Source organism: Oncorhynchus clarkii, chromosome 1, assembly GCF_045791955.1.
Source record: "Oncorhynchus clarkii lewisi isolate Uvic-CL-2024 chromosome 1, UVic_Ocla_1.0, whole genome shotgun sequence".
In the NCBI taxonomy this organism is placed as follows: Eukaryota; Metazoa; Chordata; class Actinopteri; order Salmoniformes; family Salmonidae; genus Oncorhynchus; species Oncorhynchus clarkii.
This window is the reverse complement of record NC_092147.1, coordinates 81,987,787-82,008,976: the sequence shown is the minus strand read 5'-3', so window position 1 is coordinate 82,008,976 and position 21,190 is coordinate 81,987,787. Positions and strand designations below refer to the sequence as shown.

Below are 21,190 nucleotides of genomic sequence, written 5' to 3'. Positions count from 1 at the left end.
TCCTTTGTTGCCTTGGCCGTGTGTTTTGGGTCATTGTCATGCTGGAATACCCATTTTCAATGCCCTGGCTGAGGGAAGGAGGTTCTTACCCAAGGTTTGACGGTATTTGGCCCCGTCCATCGTCCCTTTGATGCATGCGGTGAAGTTGTCCTGTCCCCTTAGCAGAAAACCACCCCCAAAGCATAATGTTTCCACCTCCATGTTTGACGGTGGGGATGGTGTTCTTGGGGTCATAGGCAGCATTCCTCCTCCTCCAAACACGGCGAGTTGAGTTGATGCCAAAGAGCTCCATTTTGGTGTCATCTGACAACAACACTTTCACCCAGTTGTCCTCTGAATCATTCAGATGTTCATTGGCAAACTTCAGACGGGCATGTGCTTTCTTGAGCAGGGGGACCTTACGGGCGCTGCAGGATTTCAGTCCTTCACGGCGTAGTGTTTTACCAATTGTTTTCTTGGTGACTATGGTCCCAGCTGCCTTGAGATCATTGACAAGATCCTCCCGTGTAGTTCTGGGCTGATTCCTCACCGTTCTCATGATCATTGCAGCTCCACGAGGTGAGATCTTGCATGGAGCCCCAGGCCGAGGGAGATTGACAGTTCTTTTGTGTTTCTTCCATTTGCGAATAATCGCACCAACTGTTGTCACCTTCTCACCAAGCTGCTTGGCGATGGTCTTGCAGCCCATTCCAGCCTTGTGTAGGTCTACAATCTTGTCCCTGACATCCTTGGACAGCTCTTTGGTCTTGGCCATGGTGGAGAGTTTGGAATCTGATTAATTGCATCTGTGGACAGGTGTCTTCTATACAGGTTACAAGCTGAGATAAGGAGCACTCCCTTTAAGAGTGTTCTCCTAATCTCAGCTCGTTACCTGTATAAAAGACACCTGGGAGACAGAAATCTTTCTGATTGAGAAGGGGTCAAATACTTATTTCCCTCATTAAAATGCAAATCAGTTTATAACATTTTTGACATGCGTTTTTCTAGATTTTTTTGTTGTTATTCTGTCTCTCACTGTTCAAATAAACCTACCATTAAAATGATAGACTGATCATTTCTTTGTCAGTGGGCAAACGTACAAAATCAGCAGGGGATCAAATACTTTTTTCCCTCACTGCACACACACACACACACACACACACACACACACACACACACACACACACACACACACACACACACACACACACACGGTACTTACCCACTTGGCGATGGGACAGCCCTGGGAACTGCGTCCTTCTTTCCCAGTGTACACCACCACCTCCACCCTTACCGCCTTCCCTTTCTCTCCATACCTTTGAACACACACAGCGATAACATACATCATATATTAACGGTTTTTCACAAGTCTCACCTTAGAACATAAAAACACAATCCTTTCAGCAATGTCATCTCTCCCCATATCTGCGACCATCAGCACTAAAATCTTGTAATGACTGTCAATACAGCCACAAATCACAAAAGACAGTGGGACTACATCACTAGCCAAAATGCAGCAAAAGTTTTTGGAACAACTCAAAACAAGTAAAAACTGTTTAAAACTAAAGCACTGATGTCATTCAGCAGAAACTACAGAGCAGAGACTCTCCTCATGGGCCCCTCGACTAGGCCCAAGAGGTTTCCTGTTCTAACATGCAGGGTGTGTGTGTGTGTTTTTGTATGTGTGAATATGTATCTCCGTGTGTGAGTGTGTGTGTGTGGCAAGCTTGGTGCTGCTTTCCTTCAGCGACAGCCTCTATAATATAATATATGAGCTATAATATGACTGTAAGCCCCACCTCATTCCATGAACACCACGAGCCCTGTGGGATACCAGGCCTTTGGCAGGGCAGGTGGTTCACCGAGTACACTGATAGGACAAAACATTAAGAACACCTTCCTAATATTGAGTTGCACTCCCACCCCTTTTGCTCTCAGAACAGCCTCAATTCGTTAGGGCATGGACTCTAAAGGTGTCGAAAGCGTTCCACAGGGATGCTGGCCCATGTTGACTCCAATGCAGCTACATACAGTAGGCTAGTAGAGTCTGGCAGTTATACATATTGGCTTAGCCCTATAATCCTACTGGTAAACCAACCTGTTAGGCACTGAGCCCCTCCTGTTTTCATATCAACTCTATTATCTTATTAGTATTTACACACCTAATAGATTTGTCATGAAAACAGAAGTGGATTAGCAACTCACAGGTTTGCCATCCCAATTGGACTATGAACACATCAAGTAAAATGTCTGGGCAACAACAAACACTTTTCTTCTCCCCCAAGCTTGTTTATGGAATGGAGTTAAATAACTGATGCAGTTTGTGTTATTTGAGGTTGTTACCTGTTCTCCATCATCTCTCTGACGGCTGACACACTGGGTCCAGCACCAAGGTGAGTATAATATGGACCCTCCTCCTTCTCTATGATTTGCTCTGTGGAGAGAGAGTCGTTTGTAGAACACAGCTTCAGCTAAATTCAGGCAAACAAATGGTATGTCCGCCAGTTAAGCACAGTAGAGCATGTGGCATGCTGTATCACACTAAATAATTTCCCAATGGATACAAATAAAGCCATCATCATCTTCATCATTATCATTATTATCCTCATCATTATAATCAGCATCATTATTATCATCATCCTCATTATCCTCATCATTAGCATCCTCATCCTCATCATTATCCTCATCATTATCCTCATCATTATCATCCTCATCATCATCATCAGGGTGACTCACTCATGCATCCACAGGAGGGGATCTCAGATAGTTTCTTGGAGGGGGTGTTAAGCAGATTCTTAGTGGGCGTGTCCAGGAACCTGAGGGGTGATTCCAGGAAGCTGTTCACGTTGTGTTTGGTGGGTGTCGACTCCTCCGATAGATCCAAATCGCCGTTAGCTGACGTGGACAAGACGGTGACCGGACCGGACCTCTCCACTTTGTAATACCCCTGCTGTTGACCCCCAGAGGAGTAGCCATTGGATAAACCATGGTTCAACCTGGTTCTGTGGTTGTTAGAGTCTATGCTGGTGAAACTGGGGATAGTGGAGCTAGCCTTTAGGTTAGCACCGTGCTGCTGCCCAACGTAGGGCTGCGATACCTGAGAATACAATCCTCTTTCACAATCATGTCCTTGTCCAACTCCTTGTCCTTGTACAGGGTCCAGGTGACCGTTGAAATGCGACCACTGTTGGTTGTCATGACCATTACCTTGACTTCGACCACGATCGACGGCTCCAGAGGTTTTGTGGTATTTGACCCCACTGTGGGCGTTACTGTAGTAAAAGAGCTGCCGTCGTTCCTCCTGAGCCTCAGTCAGGTACCTCTTCAGATCCATCTGGGCCTGAGGCAGGAACAGGCTCCTCTTGTGGCTGAGCGATGATGTCTTCGGCTGGGGCAGAACCTTCTGGACCCTGGCTCTGTGGGGGGTCTTGCCGTTGGGTATTCGTTTGTACAGGGGGGTACGGTTGTTGGGTTTGCAGCCCTCCTCTTCCAGCCCCTCCGTTCCCTTCTTCTTCCTAGGTTTAGAAAGTGTGGTCCTGGGTTTCTTCACAGGGGTCTTCTTGTGGTTGGGTGGTGCTTGTTCGGAGTTGTAGTTGTACTTGATGGCTGAGACTGGAGTTCCTCTGGGAGGGTTGTTCTCTGAGTGCTGGGAGGGGTGGAAACCCTGCTGCTTGTGACGTGATTGGATGATGAACGCCAACTCGGCAAGTTGAGCCGCCACCTCTTCCTCATCCCTGTTCCTCCCGCTCTTACCCACCGTCCTCTCTATTGTTTCCTTGCTGTTCCTCTCCATGTCTTTCCGCTGTCTGAAAGTGCCTTCGCCCCTGTTATGTTGAGAACCAAGGCCTTGGTCTGCTCTCCTGTACAGGTGTTGTCCTGCTCTCTCGGTGCTGTCGTAGGGAAGTCTGTCACAGTCCGAGCTGGCTTCTAGCAGGTCCTGTAGGGACAGGTTGCCAGTGGCTGCGGGGCTACGGGAATGACACTGGATGACATGAGCTTGTCTGGCCACTGGGGAGCGTATGACTGAGGTCTGGTGCAGAGGGGAGCGTATGACTGAGGTCTGGTGCAGAGGGGAGCTGATCACTAGAACTTTGTTGGAGCCCTGGATAGGGGTGTTTCTATTGGATAAGTGCATGGATGGTGTGGTGGGGTTTTCACCCTGTGCGTTGGTTCTAAAGGGTTCTGGGGAGTTTTGTGGGATAGCTGCCAGTAAGGTTAGCGCCTCGATAGCGATAGCCTGGTCATTGCTAATATTCCTCTCTTCTACCAAAGACTGGATGCTTGGCTGAGAGAGATCTGGAGAGGGTTGCTCTCGTTTGACAATAATGTCGAGAGCTTTTCGTGGACTGATGGGAGCACTTTTCAAGCAAATATCCACCTTAAAGTCCTCCGGCTCTGTTTTGAAGGAGCGTAGCACCGGGGAACGGGAGCTACACAGCTTCTCCTCCAGACCCTTCCTGTCTGTGATAGAGAAACACACCACGGCTGCTAGCGTGGACAGAGCGTCCTCATAGACATCGTCATCATCGCCCCCTAGTGGGGCGGAGGACTGGTCCATGGACCACACCCACGGTTCCTCCACCTTTATCTTCTTCAGAGGAACAGCTATGCTGTCGTCCAGAAGTGCATCCTTCAGCTCAGAGCTGCCTTTGGGGTACGTAGATTTTGTAGTACTTTGGGACTCTAATTGTATTGTGGTATTTTGGGACTCAGGTGACAACTGATGTGATTCCGGACCAGCAATCAGTTGAGCACCGTTGGTTTTAGCCATGTTTTCGTTAGCACCGTTGGTTTTAGCCATGTTTTCGTTAGCACCGTTGGTTTTAGCCATGTTTTCGTTAGCACCGTTGTGAAAAGTCCCAGAAGAAGAGCAGTGGTGCTGTAGAAGAAGTCCATCATTGGTGTCCTCCAGGCCAGGCTCTCTCTTGATAAGTGCTGCTGGTCGTCCATCTCGGATTGGGGCAAGAGTGTGGACGTGGGGAGGGTGTGTGAAGTGGTGTGTGTGAGGTATGTGACCCTCTTCGTCGTCCTCCGCTGCCGTATAGGTGTCCTCTGCCATCTGGACAGGGCCTCTTCCATTAACTGAGCTGTCCTCTGGAACCACCTGGGAGAGAGAGAGAGGAGAGAGCGAGAGAAAGAGAGAGACATTTAACATTTTAAACCAACCTCTCCAACCTGAACCTATTGTGTGTGTAAGTGTGTGTTTGTGTGTTTCCAGCACAGCATAGCACAAGAGCCAGAACAGAGAAGATACAGTAAGGTAGACTTTACAGTAAGGTAAACTTTACAGTAAGGTAAACTTTGTTTACTTAATTAACTAAATACTGTTTACCTAACGAAAATCTGTTTTTAACTAAATACTGTTTACCTAACTAAATACTGATTATTTAACTAAAATCTGTTTTTAACTAAATACTGATTAATTAACTAAAATCTGTTTTTAACTAACTACTGTTTACCTAACTAAATATTGATTACTTAACTAAATACTGATTGCTTAACTAAAATCTGATTACTTAACTAAATACTGATTACTTAATTAAATACTGTTTACTTAACTAAATACTGTTTACCTAACTAAATACTGTTTACCTAACTAAATACTGTTTACTTAACTAAATACTGTTTACCTAACTAAATACTGTTTACTTAACTAAATACTTAACTAAATACTGTTTACCTAACTAAATACTGTTTACTTAACTAAATACTTAACTAAATACTGTTTACTTAACTAAATACTGTTTTTAACTAATACTGTTACTTAACTAAATACTGTTTACCTAACTAAAATCTGATTACTTAACTAAATACTGCTTACCTAACTAAAATTTGATTACTGATAACTAAATACTGTTTTTAACTAAATACTGTTTTTAACTAAACACTGTTTACTTAACTAAATATTTTGTACCTCCACAGTTTGGAAAGTTATAACAAGGCAGAAGACATTATGAAGGTCATTTTTTGTGCTGGGCTATAGCCTGAGTTTTGGCTAACTTTCATACCAGAGACTGTACCATAACAACTGTACTCTACCAAAACCAAACCAAGACAACATTGTGTGCTATATCATCTATGAACAGTAAGAGCTTCAGTGCTTAACAGACTTCTCCCTCCTGCCTAAGTCACAGATACAGTTCACTGTCACATCACTGTTCATGGTCACTGATGGTGCATGTGTGTGTGAGTGTGTGTGTGTGTGTGTGTGTGTGTGCATGGAAGGAAGATTGAGAGAAGGTGAGAGAGGAACATTGAGAGAAGGTGAGGGAGGAAGCTGAGAGAAGGTGAGGGAGGAACATTGAGAGAAGGTGAGGGAGGAAACATTGAGAGAAGGTGAGGGAGGAACATTGAGAGAAGGTGAGGGAGGAACATTGAGAGAAGGTGAGGGAGATAAAACATTGAGAGAAGGTGAAGGAGGAACAGAGAGAAGGTGAGGGAGGAACATTGAGAGAAAGTGAGGGAGGAACATTGAGAGAAGGTGAGGGAGGAACATTGAGAGAAGGTGAGGGAGATAAAACATTGAGAGAAGGTGAAGGAGGAACAGAGAAAAGGTGGGGGAGGAAACATTTAGAGAAGGTTGAGGGAGGGCCATTGAGAGAAGGTGAAGGAGGATCATTGAGAGAAAGTGAGGGAAGAACAGAGAGAAGGTGAGGGAGGAACAGAGAGAGAAGGTGAGGGAGGAAACAGAGAGAAGGTGAGAGAGAGAGAAGAGAGAGAGAGAGAGAGAGGGAAAGAGAGAGAGAGACAGAAAGAGAGAGAGAGAGAGACAGAGAGGGAGAGAGAGAGAGGGAGATGGGGGGAGAGAAAGAGAGAAAGGGAGAAAGAGAGAGAGAGAGAAAGCGAGACAGAGAGCAAAGAGTGAGAGTAGAGAGAGAGAGACAGAAAGAGAGAGAGGGAGAGAGAAAGAGAGAGAGGGAGAGAGAGAGAGAGAGAGAGAGAGAGTGAGAGAGAGAGAGAGAGAGAGAGAGAGAGAGAGAGAGAGAGAGAGAGAGAGAGAGAGAGAGAAAGCGAGACAGAGACAGAGACAGAGAGAGGAAAGAGTGAGAGTAGAGAGATAGAAAGTGGCAGTTGGGAGAGCTTTGCCTCTGGAGATCTTATAGAAGCTGTGGAATTTCTTTCTTCAGTTGTTAAAGTTATTATTCTAATATACTGTATATGCTGTATGATCTGATTACTACTAACTGACATTTACTGTACCGTACTGCTTTGTGTGTGTGTGTGTGTGTGTGTGTGTGTGTGTGTGTGTGTGTGTGTGTGTGTGAGTGTGTGTGTGTGTGTGTGTGTGTGTGTGTGTGTGTGTGTGTGCATGGGCATGTGTCACCGATCTGTTTTATGTAAAGCTAATGAAGTGTTCTAACTACAGAGAGCCTGGAGGTGGGTGGATGTACGCTACTTGATTACCTCATCTGAACTGCCATTTAACTCACCGTTTATACACTCTTTATAGACTACACTACCCAGCATGCTCACTCTGTTTGATAAACTCCAGGTCTACAGTGAGAAAGGACAGCTGCCACCAGCCCTCTGGTCTAGGTCACATCCTTGTTCTCACCCACTACTAACACAACTGACTCAACCCTAGTTGAATAAGTTGAATTAGGTGTGTTAGTACAAGGCTGGAACAAAAATGCAAACAGGAGTTGAGAAACACTGCTGTAGAGTCTAGGGGATTGATTGGGCCAATAAGACACACTAGGGTGTGTATTCCTGCTGTTTCTGGCATAGCTTTAGCACACATCATCATCACATCTCTGTCCCTGTGCAAAACCAGACTTGCCTATCCAATGGTGAAAGGATACCCTTACCTGAAAAGCATGTGGTTGATTGTACTCAACAACCCATACAAACCCTACAACAGGGTTTGTGATATATGGTCAATATACCTAGCTGTGTCCAGTCTCTCTGCGTTGCGTCGCACGTAAGAACATCCCTTAGCTATGGTATATTGGCCATATACCACACTTCCTCTGGCCTTATTGCTTAATGAACCTCCCAATGCATATAGTAAAAGCACTATTCTATTTACAGTCATATAGTATTCAGAACAACACCCCTCCTCTCCTCCTCGTCTCGTGACCCTCCCTTACTACTAAGAACATACAGCTGCAGCTGCTGCTGATGGTGGGAGAGGAGGCTGAGGCAACATCTTGGCTGCTGATGAAATCAGAAGAGAGAGAGAGATAGAGAGTGTGAGAGAGAGAGAGAGAGAGAGAGAGAGAGAGAGAGAGATAGAGAGGGAGGGAGGTAGGGAAGGAAGGAAGGAGGGGGAGAGAGAGAGAGACATCACAGAACATGTGGGAGTGAGCTACTATTGAGAGAGAGGGGGGGGGAGAGATAGAAAGGGAGAGAGAGAGAGAGGTGTCTTCCTATCTGTCTTTCTGCCCGCCCACCCATCTGTCTGTCTGTCTATATGGGGTGGACTGTTGCTTTGTTCTGTGCTTGTTGTCTGCCTCACAGACTCTGAAAGGCTCTCTAAACTTTGACACACACAGACACACACACGTTGTGACTCCTGTCCTTGCAACAGGACTGTGATCTCTGACTCCTAACGACCCTCTCAGATGACAAGGGTTTCCAAGGAGGTTTCAACCGAGGGACAATGCATCCCTAACACACACACACACGCACACACACACACACACACACACAAATACACAAACACACACAGCTCCACAGAGTGAGAATCCATCCCTAGCATCCCCAAACAGAAGAGAAAAAAAGTGTCTGCATCTCACCAAAATATTAGACACATCCTAACGACGTGCCTCCCCACAATGCACCTCTGAAAAGAAGGGACATTAGAATCTACACTCTACGTTCTCACATCCTCGTTGAATGTCACAGACAGCAAACAGGTGCTTCTGCTGTCAATACTGTCAGTACTTTCTCCTGAAATCATGAGTCATTTCTCAACATGACTTATTTGAAAGTATTTTAAAAGTCATTCCTGATAAAGTAGCTCTTAGGCTGCTTTCAGCTCTGATAATCCTCAAAAACATCTTCAAAACCAGACTGACTACAGTCTTACTAAAACTGTCCCACGGTGTGCTGCGCTTACGATAAGACATAAAAAAACAGGCTTCCTTCCTGGGCTGTGTGTGTGTGTGTGTGTGTGTGTGTGTTTCTCTGAAGTTCTGTGCATAGTATTCTTTTCATTCATAGAGCGCAGCCTTCCTCTCAGTCTCCTCGCTGAACTCAACTTCAAAGAGTCACACACACCGACTAAACAGAGCGAAGCACAAATACTATAACTACAACAAACACTGCAGCTACTAATAATACTATAACTACAACAAACACTGCAACTACTAATAATACTATAACTACAACAAACACTGCAGCTACTAATAATACTATAACTACAACACACACTGCAACTACTAATAATACTATAACTACAACACACACTGCAACTACTAATAATACTATAACTACAACAAACACTGCAACTACTACTAATACTATAACTACAACAAACACTGCAGCTACTAATAATACTATAACTACAACAAACACTGCAACTACTAATAATACTATAACTACAACAAACACTGCAACTACTACTAATAATCCTTCTCCCAGCCAATCAGGCTAAAACAGAATCAAACAGGTTCACACAAACACTATGACTACTACTACAACTACTACTGCTACTACTATTACTAATACTACTACTGCTTATGCTACTACTACAACTACTACTACTGCTACTACTACTACTGCTACTACTATTACTACTACTGCTTCTGCTACTACTACTACTGCTACTACATCAACAACTACTACTATTACATCAACAACAACTACTACTACAACAACAACTACTACTACAACAACAACTATTACTACTATTACCACTACTACTACTACTACAGCTGATGCTGCTGCTACTACATCAACAACACCTACTACATCAACAACTACTACAACTACAACAACTACTACTACTAAAACAACTACTACTACAACACCAACAACACCAACAACAACAACTACTACAACAACAACAACTACTACTACTACTACTACTGCTACTACTACAACTACTACTACTACTACTACTACTGCTACTACTACTACTACAACTACTACTACTACAACGACTACTACTACTACTACTGCTACTACTACTACTACTACTACTACTACTACTAGTCTAGCCTGTTAATGACTACCAACACTCTACTTCTCCCCTCTCTCTGAGGAACAGCAGGTGCAGACACATGACTGTAAAAAAAATGAGAGAGAAAGAAAGGACACAGAAGGACCCTTGCACTACCATGGCTAAAAAAGAGAAGGGTGTCTGTTACCGTGGAAACTGGTTTCTTTAATGCTGGTTTGGCCACCTCCTTGCACCCCACCTGGAAACACAACCCCACCCCACACAACACACACACACAGATATACACACAGACACACAACACACACACACACATCATTTGTGATTTAGAGGTTGCACAGCCCAACACAAATAGTAATAATAACAATCAACTCTACTTGTATCAAATATTTCATTCAATGTTTGTATTCTAATAGTTGTATCCTGAAACTGTTTCCAAATACAAACACAGTACACAAAACACAGCTAAACAGCAGAGATAGTCATCATAATAACAATACATTCCACTGTAAAGCACCTTTCATACAGTACATTGTTTGTATCCTGGCATCCTGAAACCAGCAGCCCAACAGCCAGGGCTCGTCTCCTGCTAGGCTACTGTACTGTATCACTATCTGTCTGGAGCTAGACAATAGACTCCAGGGCTAACGGCTCAGGCAGCTTTACCTTGTCTGTCCTCAGAGACTGAGCCTCCAGTTTGGGTAGCATTATATTCCTACAAGGTACCGGTGGCCATCTTGATTTGCTTTGCTCCCCTCAGCCTCTAGATAGAAGTATAGCTGACTACTACTACATCAGTCTCTGAGAGGAGAGCTGAGCTCTCTACTACCATCACCAGAGCAGAGAGAGGCTGCCTGCCTGCCTGCAAGACAGACGCTGTGTCGAGAACAGTTGCTGCTGCCGCAGACACGCACACATACACACACATAAACACACAGACATACACACACAGACACACGCTCACACTGCATGCCTCTCGCAGACGCAGACTGAGCCCCGTCAGCCAATGGGGTGAGGGCGTTAGCGGCTTGTAAATGATCTCCCATGCCTAGTCCCTCCTAAACAAAGAAGCTGCTATGTAGGCTTTTACCCTAGCCCCTACACATGGAGAAACACGCAAACTGTGGACCGGACTAAACACACGCATCGGACTGGAGCTGAGGACAGACAGTTCTGAGCTGGGTCTGGCTGTGATAATAACCCTTTAAATGCCATTCACACACTGGGTGCAGTAAACAAGTTATTTAAAGAGCTGTTTATAAATGGCTAATACAACATGATGGAATAGTTTATTAATTAAATGAGGCCTAATGCATGTATTCTATTCTATTCATATGGTGGTGGAAAGGATCAACGTTAGACAGAAAATCTAATTACCCTGAGATGACATCGCATGAGAGACAAGTACATATCCCTGGATTAATTGTTTTGCATCTTAATGAACCCTGACTGTAATGCAAAGCACACACCCCTGTCTGCTAGCATCAGTCACAGCTCCAACGATTCCTCCAAGTCACCTGATATCAGTTCAAACTGCAAACACTTGTCAAGCCTCTGTAGTCTCCTTATGCTTGCTTTTTATCAACTCTTTGTCATAAAGCTGTGAGAAAGCGTCTTTGTTAAAAAAAACTAATTCAAAGTATTTGTTTTATAACGATATTATCTAAAAAATATATTATCATATTATCTAAACTGTGTTTTCTGGCTGTGATTTCTCTAAACTGTTACTTCTCCAACCAATATACACAAAACATGACAGAATCGACCCTAAACCATAACATGACATAATCTAATCCACCCTAAACCATAACATGACAGAATCTAATCCACCCTAAACCTTAACATGACAGAATCTAATCCACCCTAAACCATAACATGACAGAATCTAATCCACCCTAAACCATAACATGACAGAATCTAATCCACCCTAAACCATAACATGACAGAATCTAATCCACCCTAAACCATAACATGACATAATCTAATCCACCCTAAACCATAACATGACAGAATCTAATCCACCCTAAACCATAACATGACAGAATCTAATCCTCCCTAAACCATAACATGACAGAATCTAATCCACCCTAAACCATAACATGACAGAATCTAATCCACCCTAAACCATAACATGACATAATCTAATCCACCCTAAACCATAACATGACAGAATCTAATCCACCCTAAACCATAACATGACAAAATCTAATCCACCCTAAACCATAACATGACAGAATCTAATCCACCCTAAACCATAACATGACATAATCTAATCCACCCTAACCCATAACATGACATAATCTAATCCACCCTAAACCATAACATGACAGAATCGAATCCACCCTAAACCATAACATGACATAATCTAATCCACCCTAAACCATAACATGACAGAATCTAATCCACCCTAAACCATAACATGACAGAATCTAATCCACCCTAAACCATACCATGACATAATCTAATCCACCCTAAACCATAACATGACAGAATCTAATCCACCCTAAACCATAACATGACATAATCTAATCCACCCTAAACCATAACATGACAGAATCGAATCCACCCTAAACCATAACATGACAGAATCTAATCCACCCTAAACCATAACATGACAGAATCTAATCCACCCTAAACCATAACACAATTGTCATGCTTGTTCGTGTTCATTAGGCACCATACGGAAGAAAACGGACTGAAACAAGTAGGGACAAGCTGCACTTGTACAATGAGCCATCATTTTTGTTTTCCATTGTAAAATGTTTTCAGGTGTTTTCTGTTGCATATCATAAAGAACATGACCCAGCAGTGTGAAACGCCAAAAACAGTCAGGTGGTTGACTTCAATTCTAGAAGTGTAGCAGCAGCACACGGTGGTTCAGCTCCTGCGACTCTCTACTTCCTGGTCTACAGGATTAGTGGCACATATAGGGCCTATATGGGATCAATATTACGCCACACGTATTCACAAATGTAAATCACCAATCCACAAATGTAAATCACCAATCCACAAATGTAAATCACTTTCCACAAATGTATATCACCAATCCACAAATGTATATCACCAATCCACAAATGTAAATCACCAATCCACAAATGTAAATCACTTTCCACAAATGTATATCACCAATCCACAAATGTATATCACCAATCCACAAATGTAAATCACTTTCCACAAATGTATATCACCAATCCACAAATGTATATCACCAATCCACAAATGTAAATCACCAATCCACAAATGTAAATCACCAATCCACAAATGTAAATCACTTTCCACAAATGTATATCACCAATCCACAAATGTATATCACCAATCCACAAATGTATATCACCAATCCACAAATGTATATCACCAATCCACAAATGTAAATCACCAATCCACAAATGTAAATCACTTTCCACAAATGTAAATCACCAATCCACAAATGTATATCACCAATCCACAAATGTATATCACCAATCCACAAATGTATATCACCAATCCACAAATGTAAATCACTTTCCACAAATGTAAATCACCAATCCACAAATGTAAATCACCAATCCACAAATGTAAATCACTTTCCACAAATGTAAATCACCAATCCACAAATGTAAATCACTTTCCACAAATGTATATCACCAATCCACAAATGTATATCACCAATCCACAAATGTAAATCACTTTCCACAAATGTATATCACCAATCCACAAATGTAAATCACCAATCCACAAATGTAAATCACTTTCCACAAATGTAAATCACCAATCCACAAATGTAAATCACTTTCCACAAATGTATATCACCAATCCACAAATGTATATCACCAATCCACAAATGTAAATCACTTTCCACAAATGTATATCACCAATCCACAAATGTATATCACCAATCCACAAATGTAAATCACCAATCCACAAATGTAAATCACCAATCCACAAATGTAAATCACTTTCCACAAATGTATATCACCAATCCACAAATGTATATCACCAATCCACAAATGTATATCACCAATCCACAAATGTATATCACCAATCCACAAATGTAAATCACCAATCCACAAATGTAAATCACTTTCCACAAATGTATATCACCAATCCACAAATGTATATCACCAATCCACAAATGTAAATCACTTTCCACAAATGTATATCACCAATCCACAAATGTAAATCACCAATCCACAAATGTAAATCACTTTCCACAAATGTAAATCACCAATCCACAAATGTAAATCACTTTCCACAAATGTATATCACCAATCCACAAATGTATATCACCAATCCACAAATGTAAATCACTTTCCACAAATGTATATCACCAATCCACAAATGTATATCACCAATCCACAAATGTAAATCACCAATCCACAAATGTAAATCACCAATCCACAAATGTAAATCACTTTCCACAAATGTATATCACCAATCCACAAATGTATATCACCAATCCACAAATGTATATCACCAATCCACAAATGTATATCACCAATCCACAAATGTAAATCACCAATCCACAAATGTAAATCACTTTCCACAAATGTATATCACCAATCCACAAATGTATATCACCAATCCACAAATGTAAATCACTTTCCACAAATGTATATCACCAATCCACAAATGTAAATCACCAATCCACAAATGTAAATCACTTTCCACAAATGTAAATCACCAATCCACAAATGTAAATCACTTTCCACAAATGTATATCACCAATCCACAAATGTATATCACCAATCCACAAATGTAAATCACTTTCCACAAATGTATATCACCAATCCACAAATGTATATCACCAATCCACAAATGTAAATCACCAATCCACAAATGTAAATCACCAATCCACAAATGTAAATCACTTTCCACAAATGTATATCACCAATCCACAAATGTATATCACCAATCCACAAATGTATATCACCAATCCACAAATGTATATCACCAATCCACAAATGTAAATCACCAATCCACAAATGTAAATCACTTTCCACAAATGTATATCACCAATCCACAAATGTATATCACCAATCCACAAATGTATATCACCAATCCACAAATGTAAATCACTTTCCACAAATGCAATTCCCTATCCACAAACAAACACCTTTTGATTTGTATTTGAAAATCGAGGGCCTTAAGTAAAATGACTGCCATAATGGTTTGCACATAGGAGAGATATGCGCAAACATGACCTGCAACTCCATATTGGGAAGCGCTGAGGTCACCTGACTTTTGGCAGGGATTTGAAGACAAGAAAAAGACAAAAAGTTATCACATATAGAAAGCGATTTGTATTTATAGAAGTTCCAAAAGAATAAAGACATTTCAAATGTCATATTATGTCTATATACAGTGTTGTAGAGATGTGCAAATAGTTAAAGTACAAAAGGGAAAATAAATAAACATAAATATGGGTTGTATTTACAATGGTGTTTGTTCTTCACTGGTTGCCCTAAACTTGTGGCAACAGGTCACAATTATTGCTGCTATGTTTGCTTGCACACTCTGGTATTTCACCCAGTAGATATGGGAATTTATCAAAATTGGGTTTGTTTTTGAATTCTTTGTGGATCTGTGTAGTCTAATATTGTCATACATTGGGCAGGAGGTTAGGAAGTGCAGCTCAGTTTCCACCTCATTTTGTGGGCAGTGTGCACATCTTCTCTTGAGAGCCAGGTCTGCCTACGGCGGCCTTTCTCAATAGCAAGGCTATGCTCACTGAGTCTGTACATAGTCAGTTTTCCTTAAGTTTGGGTCAGTCGCAGTGGTCCGGTATTCTGCCACTGTCTCTCTCTCTCTGTCTCTCTCTCTCTGTCTCTCTCTCACTTTCTCTCTCTCTCTCTCTCTCTCTCTCTCTCTCTCTCACTTTCTCGCACTTTCTCTCTCTTTCTCTCTCTCTCTCTCTCTCACTTTCTCTCTCTCTCTCTCTCTCTCTGTCTCTCTCTCTCCCTGTCTCTCTCTCTATCTCACTTTTCTCTCTCTCTCTCTCTCTCACTTTCTCTCTCTCTCTGTCTCTCTCTCTCTCTCTCTCTCTCTCTCTCAATTCAATTCAAAGGGTTTTATTGGCATTGGAAACATATGTTTACATTGCCAAAGCAATCTCTCTCTCTCATTTCTATCCATCTCTCTCTTCTTTTCAAGTTCAATTTCAATTTAAAGGGCTTTATTGGCATGGGAAACATATGTTTCTCTCTCACTCAGATCCTCCCCTTTTCTCTCTTTCACTCTCTCCCAGAAACTTCTCTTCCTTTCCCCTCACTTTCTCAGCGCCTTCTATCCTCCCTCTCTCCTCTCTAAAGACGACCATGTGGTGTCGGCCTCTCTCCCCTCTAAAGACGACCATGTGGTGTCGGCCTCTCTCCTCTCTAAAGACGACTATGTGGTGTCGGCCTCTCTCCTCTCTAAAGACGACCATGTGGTGTCGGCCTCTCTCCTCTCTAAAGACGACCATGTGGTGTCGGCCTCTCTCCTCTCTAAAGACGACCATGTGGTGTCGGCCTCTCTCCTCTCTAAAGACGACCATGTGGTGTCGGCCTCTCTCCTCTCTAAAGACGACCATGTGGTGTCGGCCTCTCTCCTCTCTAAAGACAACCATGTGGTGTCGGCATGGCGGAGGCCATACCAGGACAGGGGAACAAACTCAGGCAGCCTCCCTCTACCACTCTGACACCTCAGCCAGCCAACCCTGTGTGTGTTGTGTGTGTGTGTTTGTGTGTATGTTTGTATGTGTGTGTGGCGTAGCTCAGGTACTAAGACAACAGCTGATCAGTGTATTCATAACAGCCGCTAGCAACAGGCAGCATGCCAACCACAAACAAACACACACGGATACTTCTCGTGATGGGTAGACCAATGAATTAAAAGGACAACATCGCAAGTACAACTACGATATGTCAGTGTTTAACAGACTACTGTTCTCATTTTCATAAGAATCATAATTCTACTTTAACAGTCCATACAATAACATTAAAATATGCTTTATAATACGCTGTTAACTTCATCTAGGTGCAGAGGAAAATAAAAATAGTTATAGTTATAGTTGTACAATTACCTTGAACTACAGGCGGTTTTTGAGGCAGGTTAGGAGAGGTGTAACATTTCACAGAAGAGGAGAGTCTAGATGCAGACAAGGCTAAATTGAAGTCTGGACTCAATCCCTGATTACAGAGCTAGTGCTATAGGTAGATTGTGACAGAGAGAGAGAGAAAGATAGAAAGAGGGAGAGAGAGAGAAAGAGAGGGAGAGAGAGAGGGAGCGAGAGAGAGAGAGAGAGAGGGAGAGGGAGAGAAAGAGAGGGGGAGAGAGAGAGAGAGAGAGAGAGAGAGAGAGAGACAGAGAGAAAGAGAGAGAGAGATAGTGTGTGTGTGTGTGTGTGTGGGAGGGTGACTAATCAGAGCAGTCTGAGGTAGTTGGACAGGTTTGTCTATTTAGGTCAGTGACCGACTGTGTGTGTTCAAAACAGGTCATGTTGTTTTCTAGTCACGTTTACTATGCATCACACACACCTATCAACTGCCATCTGGTTACACTAACAGTCATTTTCTCCATGGATCTTACTAGTTACACAATGCAAAACCTTCTGACAACACCAGCCAGCACAAGCCCAAATCAGATCATCTGCAACGGGTTGGACTGGTTACCACTACAACATATAGCCTAATGCTTTCTCAGTTGTTCACCAACACTCAGATCTTTACAGTCACAATGACATGTAGCCTACAGCTGAAGATCGATTTCATAAAGTCTGAAGCCTTTGAGGGTATGGACGACTTTAACTACTACTACACACACACACACACACACACACACACACACACACACACACACACACACACACACACACACACACACACACACACACACACACACACACACACACACACACACACATGCACCCTAAAACTGCAAATTAACCCTGAGACACCAGGCGTGAGGAAAAGTGAAGGCCTTAATTCTGCACGAAAGGCAGTGAGGCAGAAAAGCCATGTAGAGGATGAACACAAGACATTGGCTCATACAGAACGTCCTTGGGACAGATCATACTACATAGTAACTACAGAACGTCCTTGGGACAGATCATACTACATAGTAACTACAGAACGTCCGTGGGACAGATCATGCTACATAGTAACTACAGAACGTCCTTGGGACAGATCATACTACATAGTAACTACAGAACGTCCTTGGGACAGATCATACTACATAGTAACTACAGAACGTCCGTGGGACAGATCATACTACATAGTAACTACAGAACGTCCGTGGGACAGATCATACTACATAGTAACTACAGAACGTCCTTGGGACAGATCATACTACATAGTAACTACAGAACGTCCTTGGGACAGATCATACGACATAGTAACTACAGAACGTCCGTGTGACAGATCATACTACATAGTAACTACAGAACGTCCGTGGGACAGATCATACTACATAGTAACTACAGAACATCCTTGGGACAGATCATACTACATAGTAACTACAGAACGTCCGTGTGACAGATCATACTACATAGTAACTACAGAATGTCCGTGGGACAGATCATACTACATAGTAACTACAGAACGTCCTTGGGACAGATCATACTACATAGTTACTACAGAACGTCCTTGGGACAGATCATACTACATAGTAACTACAGAACGTCCTTGGGACAGATCATACTACATAGTAACTACAGAACGTCCGTGGGACAGATCATACTACATAGTAACTACAGAACGTCCTTGGGACAGATCATACTACATAGTAACTACAGAACGTCCGTGGGACAGATCATACTACATAGTAACTACAGAACGTCCTTGGGACAGATCATACTACATGGTAACTACAGAATTCAACTGAAACGTTACAGTGGGAAAAAGACCTAGTCACAGCCAAACCCTCTCCCTGGGTTTCTGTCTGTCTAATAAACTTGGCTCTCTGTTTCTCTTTCTCTCTCTCTCAGATGTGTTGGCTGAGTAGGTTAGTTGTTACTCATGTCATCCTTCCCAGTCGAAACAGTTTGGAAAAGTGCATATATTATGCTGAGATTTTGTGACGTTTTTGTTCATTTTGGACTTTTTTGGACAAAGGGTTTTGATGCAAGTTTTCATGCAAGTTGCACCAAACATCTTAGTTAGATGTAAATTTGAGCGACTAAGATCTCATCGTTAAAAATGTCAAAATTAATTACAGATTTCTTGAGTTATCTTAGATGAATTCTGACTATTTTGAGGAACTGTATCCTGGCTACGGCATCTCAAAACGTACAAACAGTACTACTGCTGCTTCTTTGTCGTTTTTCAAGCGAAGGTCTTTTATTCAGCTAGCCACCAGCTGAACTGAACCACGCTGACGCTTTAACAACCTACACACACTCTACGGACAGATTACATCATAAATGCACAGTTGCAGACACATTCTGAGTCATTTGTGAAAAGTGCCATTAATTGGTGGATTGCTTAATTGATTGCTTATTTATTGATTAATTGATCCATTCATTATAGCAAAGCTGGACATGTCTCAGGCTCTCTTCCCCTATTCTCATTGATGAAAGTTGAAAGAGAGGCAGAGCGACAACATTTCCATTGACATAATACAGCGCATTTGGAAAGTATTCAGACCCCTAGACTTTCATTACAGCCTTATTCTAAAATAGATTCAATCCTTTTATTCTCTCATCAATCTACACACAACACCCCATAATGGCAAAGCTCAAACAGGTTTTTAGAAATGTTTGTACATTTATTAAAAATTAAAAACAGAAATACATTATTTATATAGGTATTCAGACTCTGTGCTATGAGACTCGAAATTGAGCTTAGGTGCATCCTGTTTCCATTGATCATCATTGAGACGCTTCTAAAATTGATTGGAGTCCACCTGTGGTGCATTAGCTCACAAGTCTCAGTCTCTCCTCTCTAACTCTCTAGTGGGTATCAGAGACCCTGGCTGGATGGTACATTAGCTCACAAGTCTCAGTCTCTCCTCTCTAACTCTCTAGTGGGTATCAGAGACCCTGGCTGGATGGTACATTAGCTCACAAGTCTCAGTCTCTCCTCTCTAACTCTCTAGTGGGTATCAGAGACCCTGGCTGGATGGTACATTAGCTCACAAGTCTGTCTCTCCTCTCTAACTCTCTAGTGGGTATCAGAGACCCTGGCTGGATGGTACATTAGCTCACAAGTCTCAGTCTCTCCTCTCTAACTCTAGTGGGTATCAGAGACCCTGGCTGGATGGTACATTAGCTCACAAGTCTGTCTCTCCTCTCTAACTCTCTAGTGGGTATCAGAGACCCTGGCTGGATGGTACATTAGCTCACAAGTCTCAGTCTCTCCTCTCTAACTCTCTAGTGGGTATCAGAGACCCTGGCTGGATGGTACATTAGCTCACAAGTCTCAGTCTCTCCTCTCTAACACTCTAGTGGGTATCAGAGACCCTGGCTGGATGGTACATTAGTTCACAAGTCTCAGTCTCTCCTCTCTAACTCTCTAGTGGGTATCAGAGACCCTGGCTGGATGGTACATTAGCTCACAAGTCTGTCTCTCCTCTCTAACTCTCTAGTGGGTATCAGAGATCCTGGATGGATGGTACATTAGCTCACAAGTCTTTCTCTCCTCTCTAACTCTCTAGTGGGTATCAGAGACCCTAGCTGGATGGTACATTAGCTCACAAGTCTGTCTCTCCTCTCTAACTCTCTAGTGGGTATCAGAGAAACTGGTTGGATGGTACATTAGCTCACAAGTCTGTCTCTCCTCTCTAATTCTCTAGTGGGTATCAGAGACCCTAGCTGGATGGTACATTAGCTCACCTTGAGATGAGATAAGCAAGGTGAGTGCTCCATCAATTACTGTCAATGTAGATGCAAGCATACGCACGCACGCACGCGCGCGCACGCACGCACGCACGCACGCACGCACGCACGCACACACACACACACACACACACACACACACACACACACACACACACACACACTGATGCCTGAAAGCACATACAAATTACCACACACACCACAGATATGTGAGAGCTTCATAGTAAATCAATCTCCACACACACACAGACACACACACACACACCGGTCCCTGCCTGCCTGTGTGTATACCGCAGCCT

General features: G+C 42.7%; 1 protein-coding gene across 6 annotated transcripts in view; it reads right to left on the bottom strand.

Moving 5' to 3' along the window:
- The window catches only part of LOC139413207 (methylcytosine dioxygenase TET3-like), a 58,376-nt gene that overhangs the window by 12,267 nt on the left and 24,919 nt on the right, over positions 1-21,190 (bottom strand). For 2 of the 6 annotated variants that reach the window (XM_071160334.1, XM_071160326.1), the window contains exons 3-6: positions 10,293-10,343; positions 2,716-5,083; positions 2,323-2,413; positions 1,202-1,295 (exon numbers count right to left, since the gene is read on the bottom strand). In XM_071160334.1, the coding sequence (XP_071016435.1) occupies positions 1,202-1,295; positions 2,323-2,413; positions 2,716-5,083; positions 10,293-10,343 (2,604 nt within the window). Of the gene's footprint in view, positions 1-1,201; positions 1,296-2,322; positions 2,414-2,715; positions 5,084-10,292; positions 10,344-10,768; positions 10,922-11,066; positions 11,100-21,190 lie in introns of those variants that run through there. The other 4 variants (XM_071160342.1, XM_071160368.1, XM_071160360.1 and 1 more) reach the window with 4 other exon arrangements.